Source organism: Misgurnus anguillicaudatus, chromosome 3 (genome assembly GCF_027580225.2).
Source record: "Misgurnus anguillicaudatus chromosome 3, ASM2758022v2, whole genome shotgun sequence".
NCBI classification, from domain to species: domain Eukaryota; kingdom Metazoa; phylum Chordata; class Actinopteri; order Cypriniformes; family Cobitidae; genus Misgurnus; species Misgurnus anguillicaudatus.
In genome coordinates, this window is record NC_073339.2 from 41649879 (window position 1) to 41658725 (window position 8847).

General features: G+C 39.9%; 1 protein-coding gene across 1 annotated transcript; it reads left to right on the forward strand.

The window, feature by feature from the left end:
- Positions 1 to 2545: 2545 nt before the first annotated feature.
- Positions 2546 to 7764, forward strand: uncx4.1 (Unc4.1 homeobox (C. elegans)). The gene is made up of 3 exons (XM_055206047.2): positions 2546 to 3858; positions 4603 to 4778; positions 6479 to 7764. The coding sequence occupies exons 1-3, from the start codon at positions 3597 to 3599 to the stop codon at positions 7433 to 7435; spliced, it is 1395 nt and encodes a 464-aa protein (XP_055062022.2). The 5' UTR covers positions 2546 to 3596; the 3' UTR covers positions 7436 to 7764.
- Positions 7765 to 8847: the final 1083 nt, after the last annotated feature.

Below are 8847 nucleotides of genomic sequence, written 5' to 3' on the forward strand. Positions count from 1 at the left end.
CACTTGCTTAGAAACCTTTAAACATATTGTGGGTCATAAAACGGAAATAATAAAAAATATATAGGCCTACCTGTGACAAGGTCTGACGACATACTGTACAGGCTATATGGACAACACTTACAAAATCGCACGTGCAAGACCGCATCACTGGGTGGCGATAAAGCAATGGTTTCTTTTTCACATGCTGGTTTGTTTGAAGTTCAAGTTTATTATTGTGTCATCTTGATCGTCACTGAAGTTTGTATTAGCCTACTTCGCTCATTCTCACGACGTTTCTTAAAGAATGACAGAATTGATGCGCAGTGAGCGCAAAAAGCGTTACGCACTCACCCCAAGACACAAGCACTTGCATATACTTCTATGTTAATGTGCCCTTCACTTTCTATATGATTAACTGATTAAAATTGTGGCCTGTTAATATATGCAAATGATTAGGCTCGGCAATAAAACCTGGCGTCACCATTTCTCAAATTATATCATTACTATATTTTGAAAATGTTAATCTGTTCAATGGATTTCCCGCGGGAGGCGAGTAAATTAGGTCTATTTCCGTGCGTGCCAGCGCGAGGCAAAGGGACGCGACAAGCACATTCGATTATTACAATTAAACAATCCCTGCTCAGGGTCCGTCACGCATTGGTTATTTTTGGCATATTAAGCACGTTTTAGCAAAAGGTGATAAGTCAGTTTTAATTGAAATACATTGTTAAATTTTTAAAAGATTATTATTATTATTGTTATTATTATTATACTTTATAATAAAGACTTTTTGCCCAAATGCATACTGCATGAATGCAGACCAGGGCATTGTTGGTTGTCAAGGCTGAATAAGGTAATTTAAAGGTGAATTATCAGAAATTAAGTGAATTAAAAACTCTGAATTTTCTGCAGCCGGCCCAACAATTGCAGATAATTATTGCAAGGGAAAGTTTTAATTGCGTGATTAGCTGAGCGGGATTAGAGGGAAATTTGCCTGGTGGGATAGCCTAGTTTCCAACTAAAACAGCAAACTCTGTTCGAGTGAAACACAAACACAGATGGGAAAATCATTTTGCACTTTAATTGGTTCCGTTTGTGGATCAAATGACTTTCAACAATTAATTTACATTTCACACTTTAATTATCTGTGAATCGAATAATATGCAGCTCAGTTTTGATAGCTAAAATTAACTCGCGTAAAGTTAATTTAGCAATTAAGATATTTAAAAAAAGTAAATTGATTTTTTTTAATTAAACGTTAATTATAGACTATGATTTTTTTTTAAATATATATTTTTACGTTCAGTGCATTTTTAACCTCTGCAAAATTACAAGTGTTAAAGTCTTGCTGTTCTTTATATATATATTCTGTAATAGCTTTGTTTGCAAATGAACATGAATTTATATGGACCTAGCAAAAAACTATTTAATTTTGACACATGTCATTTTTTATGGCGCATTCTGTTACGGATTTAAAGTAGTAAAAGTGCGATACGAGTGGGCAAAAACTCACTGAACCCGTACACGAGGCTTGCATGCGTCCTGTTATCAAGTTAATTAAAGATTGCGCTTCATACTCTGTCACACGGCCGGATTAAAAACAAGTGGCGCCTTGCAACGCTTCGCAGGGGCCTCGTGTCAAGGGCTGTCTGGGCATGAGCAGCGTGCGTCTAGCGGCAGGATGCTCAGAAGTGGAGGGGTGCCCTTTCAGAGACCAGCTTACAAAAAGCAAACGACAAGTAGCCAATTATGGGACTTAAATGTGCGGGGAGGGGGCAGAATGTAACGATTTCCATAATTCCTGTATGCGGCTTGATGAAATGTTTAGGAATAGAAAGTGGAGGAGAGAGATGCAAAGCAAGCATCAAACAATCACTCACGCGCTTTGAAAGCGACCAGAGAGGCCTGTGCTGATTTGAAATGAACACATTGAAATGCAGAGAGGCGGCCAGCCAACAGACTTCAGGGTCAAGTGACGAACGGATTATATGCTTCTTCTTAATAATATTAATTAAACAATTTGCATGCTAATAAGGTAACAATTATCGTGCCTCTCTGTTGAAAGATTTAGGTTATTACTACATGCCGCGCGGGTGCCACCGAGGGTCAGCGCGAGCGAGCGAGCAGTGAGAAATTTCAGCTCAAATTAACATTCTGGCAGCTGGAGAAATTGGATAAATAAAGTGGAATTAATTCCCGGTAATGGAGGAAGAGAGCAGGGAGAAGGAAAGGCCCGTGTACTTACTTTACACACGGACAGGACTGATTACCATCCTTTATTCACAACCATGCCTCCCTCACACATGTAGACACGTGCTCACACACACATTTTCCAAATGCAAAACAATCGAGACAAGTAAACTCCAAAAATAGACATACTAAGGAGAATTTACCTTTAGCATTTATAAGGGCAGAACATTTAGTAATAAATTAAACTGTATATTCAGTCACAACACTTTGAGATAAAGTAAATATTTAATAATATAGTTAATTTTTCTTTACACTCTCTTTAAAAAGCTAGCCTACTGACCTACTGTATCTGCAAAAGCGTATGTTTATATGAATATAAACCCGTAATAACAAGCTTAACTGAATCTATAAAACATTTTATCCCTAGGTTGATATGGCTATTTATTTGATGCCTCATTTTCTTTGCAGAATCGATTAATAAAACCTCCCACATCCAACTCCCATTTGTGAATAGATGATCAGTGGAATACAAGCATAATTGATTATACACACCAAATGGCTTAAACATGACAGTGATCTATAGGAAAGGTGAACAATGTTAATACAGTCTTTTGAACTCTGTACGCCAATAATCAAACAACTGAAAACAATGTTAAAGCATTTTCTGATCTTCCTTTTTCACTGTCAGGCTCGATTGTCTTTCCATCTTCATGTTTTTAACACCTGCTTATATCACAACCACTCAAACGTTAAAATGCACTGGCCTCTACATATGAGAAAGTCAGAGCTTGTGTTTTTAAATTCATCTTGACAGCTTGCAACAGGGTGATGCTTCGTTTGTTATGAGATATAGCTCTATTCGGGCACAATGCCTCCTGCGTAATAGGATAACATCATTTTACGCATTCAATTCATTGAAAAATAAGTGACGTTTTCTGTTCTAGGATGCGTTGTTTTGAAAGTGCAAATGTGACCAGTGCTCCCAAATTAGCTATTTGGACAGAAGCACTGTATGTTTATGCAGAATTTGGTCAGGAATCAATCAATCCGCCGGTTTCGCCTCCTCCCTCTCGCCTAGTTGTGATGTCTCATGTTGTGTTGTGACAGCGCTGGTATTGTTTATTGAGGTGGATGTCAGGTATAATTAGCAATCGATATGGAAAACGTTTTGTGTCGTGAGTCTGACGTCACCGGCGCCTGACGTTCCCCATTGGTCGCGAATTCCCTAGCGCGAGACCTAGTTATTTGGACAAGAGGAGAGTTGATGTTGACAAAGTAGGAAAGAGCAAAAACCTCGACGCCTCCCTCGGTCTCTTTACTTCTCGTAGGGAGCGCAAAGCATGTCCACGTTTACCGCTCCACGGCTGCTGCGTGCGCTCTGAGAGGGAGCCTGTTTGCTACACGCGCTTCCTTGATCCGGAGATGCAATGATGGACAGCCGGATCCTCGAGCATCCTCATGCCCAGTTTGGAGGCTCTTTGGGAGGCATGGTTGGAATGGGTTTCCCCTACCACCTCGGCCACCATCATGTTTACGATCTCTCCGGACACCAGCTACAGTCGGCAGCCGCTGTGCCGTTTTCCATAGACGGATTACTTAACGGATCGTGCTCGGCGTCTGTTGCAAACTCCAACCCGTTGCTCGGATCTGGATGTCGCGTTAACGGGGATAGTCAGTATAAACTCAGTGGTAAGACAACGAATATATGCTTGCTCTTTTCTATAGAGCTTATATAGTAGGCTTTGCATAGTTAAAAGTAGCCTTTTGTATTGTAGGCCTATTGTAAACAGTATGGGAGTAAATATTATTTTTTACTAAACAAGTTACGCGAGGCCTTTCTAGAAATAAATACGAAAGTCACGTTTTTGTAATAACACACTTAAAATTCAAATTGCTTTGCTGAATTTATAATATGTTGGTAAACTCAGTATTTAAAGCAGTCGATAGCATTAATATTGATCAAATTTAATTATTTGATAACCGCAGACTATTTTACGTGCGTTTTAAGCCTTTTAAATGTTTTGTTTTTGTGGTAAAATCGTTTGGGAACCTAGACTTGAAATTTCATGAGCAAGAAAAAAGAAACAAGCGTAAAATTGTTATGGTATTAAACGTGTTAACAATTAATGTTAAATAATAATAATAATCGTAACGACATTGTTTCAGGTTTTATTTTACTAAGCTATTATTTAATAATCGATTTATTAGCATCACAAGGTTTATTAAACCTACATTTATTGTTGGCCAGTTGCAAATAACTCAAACAGCATTCATGTGAAACACCTACTGCCATCATTTTATTTTACAACAATTAAGATCTTAAAAAATTGCAATGTTTGTGAGTTGTTTAAACATTTGATGTTGTCATTTCAAACTGCATTTGTGCATGTTGATGTTTGCCCGCACATGTCCTCACAGCCTCTGTGATCTTAGATGCCGGAGACGCCGACAAGGAAAGCCCTGGTTGTAAAAGAAGGCGAACACGTACAAATTTTACAGGCTGGCAGCTGGAGGAACTGGAGAAAGCGTTCAACGAAAGCCATTATCCGGACGTGTTCATGCGCGAGGCTCTCGCGCTACGTCTAGACCTTGTTGAGTCACGTGTTCAGGTAAACGATGGTGCTTTTATGTCGTAACAAAATCTAGCGTTTATCTTTATTATGATGGCTATTAATCAGAGATGTTATAAGTGTTACAGCTACTAGAAGTTTAATGTATTTGTTTTAATGCTGATCTAATGTTATAAAATAGGCTGAAGATTTTAAATGCAACTTTGGGGTTGTCATTTTACCTTATAACAGCAGGATAAACAGCTGTTGTTGTTGTTTTAATAATGGTAATGGTTTATAAAATTAATCGAGAAAATTAAATAACCACAATTAGCTATAAAAAAGACACAAATTTATTGATATTCAAATGCATGCAATTCTAATGCAGTTTATTGTTAACAGTTTTATCATATTTAGACAGATAAAACATTTAGATTATATATATAAAACATCATTTATAAATAAATATAGGTCAGTGGGTTGATAACTGATTTGTGTTGCAGCCTAACATTTTCCTTTTTGTAAAAACTCGACAGTGGATGTCAAACATTCTTCTTTGGGGAGCAAAAGCTGAGCTTTGTATTATTCGCATTTCTTAAGAAAGATTAGTGCGCCCTTTATCGTTTGGTTTGTGTGCTCACAGATTTGAACGACATTAACATATCATGTGCGTTGCATATACACGGCTGTCATCATATAGCCTCGATGTCTGTATGTTAGTGTGCTGCTTAGCCTGCTGGTGGATGTTAACTGTTGTGTTATCAGCGCTGAACAGACGGCGGTCGCCATGTGAGGGGCCTGGGTGCGAGGTGCGAGCCTGCTGCTCTCTTCCTCGTTTGGGCCAAGTCTGTCCTTATACGCGCCTAAATGAACTTCAGGGGAACAGGCCCAAATTAGACACGCAAGAAGCAGGCTAAATTGAGAGCGTGAGCCATTACACTGAATCAATTGACAATTACAGGGCAAGCGCGCATCTGTTTAAGTTTTAGTTTGTAGGACCACGTTCTGGTAACGTAGGTCAAATGAAAAAAACTTAACATGTTTTTCGTTACAGAAACGAATAATATCAATCGAATAATATCAAAGAAAAAATAATTGCCACTTAAACCATTTTATTGGATATATCTGTCAGCTTATGCATGTTTATATTGATCACTCAAAGTAGCGAAGTGTAAAAACTAAATTAAGTCGAATTAATATAAATATATGTATAATTGATAAGCTATCCCACACGAGAAAATACTGTAGTATATTATACCATTTACTACTGTGCTGTATTGTATACTGTGGTATATTATAGGTATACTATAGTATTATGTAGTATTAACTAACTTGATAGAGCTATTAAAAACTGTAGTGTACTAAGAATTTTACTTACTACTACAGTATTTTTTCATGTGGGAAGCTTTTATGATATTAATCTATTACTGGACAAAAACAAAACAGTATTGTGATAAAATTACACTATTGTGTGGTTTCATCTGTAGATTTCAGATGCTTGTCAGATTTATTCAAATTTTTTATGTACCATTGGATTTTGATAGATTTTTTAGGCCTACATTTTTCTGTTTTTGCAGACGCTTTTATCCAAAACGACATTGGATGCATTACAAGCTATACATTTTATCAGTATACCCTGGGACTGAACCCACAACCTTTTAAACTGCTAATGCAGCTGAGCTACAAGAACACTAATGGATTTTGCACTATGCCCATCTTATGAATCAGGCAATTAAAAATGTTCAATCTTTTCTGTCCAGGTGTGGTTCCAAAATCGGCGCGCAAAATGGCGCAAAAAAGAGAACACGAAAAAAGGGCCTGGTCGACCGGCCCACAACTCTCACCCCACTACGTGCAGCGGCGAACCAATGGACCCGGAGGAAATCGCACGACGAGAGTTGGAGCGCATGGAAAAGAAGAAGCGCAAACAGGAACGCAAATTGCTCAAGTCCCAGAACAAGTTTTTAGCGGGTGAGCTCTTCCATACACCCGGATCTGACAGCGATAGCGGAGTATCACAGAGCACAGATAGCGAGTCCACTCCCCAGTCTAACGCCCACCGACAGCAACCAGATATATGTGACCAACATCTACGGCACCAAAGATCCTCCGGGTCCATCCTCGAGTCAGCTGAGCCCACGGACCCCACACGGAACTCTGGCATGTGTCCTGCGAGTGGCATCACGCGAGCCTCCGCGCTCCAGAAACTCAGTCCATTTAGTGTAGAGAGTTTACTGGCCGACTCGAGTCCCCGAAGGAAAACTATTGTGGATTTTTCCCAGTTACCACCGCAGCGACCGCTGGTTGGTAAAGGCCATTTTCTTCTGTATCCCATTACTCAACCCCTGGGTTTCATAGTACCACAGACAGCGACCAAAACAAATCAGGATTCAGTAAACAAGGGTGCCACCACAGACACCTCAAACTCGAACCTGCACGGGTCTGTACACGTTACAAAGACTAACAATCAGCTGCGTAAAGACGCAAGTGCGGATGCGGTCGTAAACGGTGAGCTGCAAAGAGAAAGTCAGAACTCTCCAACGCAAGCGGAGAAATCAGTGGAAAGTTTTGCTGAATCAAATTCACCACCAAACGAATCCGAATCCACTGTCACAAACTCTACCCAGAAAGAAAGCATCTCGTCCGAAAGTTCGGACACGAAAACGTGCAGTTCTGGTGACGCAAATACGGATGGAGAGGACGTTGACATGGATTGACATTTAAGTTGACCAGGAGCCGAGCTGACCTGTCACAAACCCAAAGCTGATCATGACACGTTTTTGTATACAAGACTTTGAATTAGTTTTTATACTTTTCAAAAATGGATATACTTTATTCAGGTGGACGATCGTTTTTCTATTATTTTGGCTTTAATGTCTGTTGTTATTTCAGCAACACAGCTAACTTGAAGGAACAAGTTGGCTCACGAGCAGGATACAAAAACAACACGAATCCTCAAAACGCTGTATAAATGATAAAGTATCGAAGATATTTATATATGTAACATTTTGATAAGTAATAATAATAAAAATATTGTGAAAGAAAAGACCTTTTATTGCCAGCTACTATTCACTACCCCCTTGCTTGCCTGTCTGTTTTGTTTATCGCTTTGAGAGGTTGCTGTACTGCAGGCTCGTGTTTATTGCTTTAACAAATTCATTCATTCAAAACCCCCGGTTGAAATGAGGTCTCGCGCCGCGGGCGGTAGGACCCGGTCAGCTCCTGTGGAGTTTTGATATGAAAGTAATTATTTTCCCGGTGGCGGCTGGGAGGATACGGTCTTTTTTCTGTTAGCCTGAAGGGTTATTATACATTACCGATTCTAGCGATATGAAATCACATAAACTTCCAACAATAATAGAATTAGCATGAAAGGCTGGCGAGTCGGATTGAAATGGGGAAATAATAGCCCAGGCAGCTGCGAGCGTACGCGCGAGGTTGCGCGTGTGCGCGCGCGCATTGTGTGGCGAGCCCGGGTGATTCGTGGGGCGGAATTTTCATGAGGCGGGCCTGTCAGGGCACGCGTGGGTGCAATATTAAGATAGATGGACGATGATCTCCCTCATTGTTCTGTCGCGTACACTGATGTTCGTGCCTTATCGGCCTATTGATCATGTGTCGCTCTGTAATAGAAGAGTTCCTTCTCTCTCTCTCTCTCTCTTTCTCTCTCTCTCTCTCTCTCTCACACACACACACCCACGCACGCACCATTTGACTTTAATAGCGTTATAGGGTCAAAAAATCACACCATCTGCACTGGAAAATATTATAGGTGTCTAATTCATGAAATCATTGAAAAGGAGCAAGGAGTCAAGTAGTTAGCATGTGTCTATGGCAGATTTTGGGCTTAAATGCTTCCCTCATTTTGCTCAACACACAAGAGTCTGTCCAAATGGACGGTATTTTATGTAGCACCACAGCCCTGCGGTCATCGTCACCGAGCTCTTATATTTGCAGATAAATTAAAAGTAAACGGAGGGGCTCGAGAGTTACCCTTTGAATGACATCTACCAGCCTTAATAACATTTACATAATTTCTTATTTCGGTGACTGCTGTTTGCACTGCACGAGCTCAAGCTTATAGGAAAAATAATGAGACTGGGACTCGTCTCCAGGGGGAGTGCAGACT

Bases quoted from the DNA above. Each gene is read 5' to 3' on its own strand.
- uncx4.1 (XM_055206047.2), top strand. From the start codon at position 3,597: ATGATGGACAGCCGGATCCTCGAGCATCCTCATGCCCAGTTTGGAGGC. The intron at 3,859-4,602 runs GTAAGACAACGA...CTGTGATCTTAG, and splicing joins TAGTCAGTATAAACTCAGTG to ATGCCGGAGACGCCGACAAG. The intron at 4,779-6,478 runs GTAAACGATGGT...TTTTCTGTCCAG, and splicing joins TTGTTGAGTCACGTGTTCAG to GTGTGGTTCCAAAATCGGCG.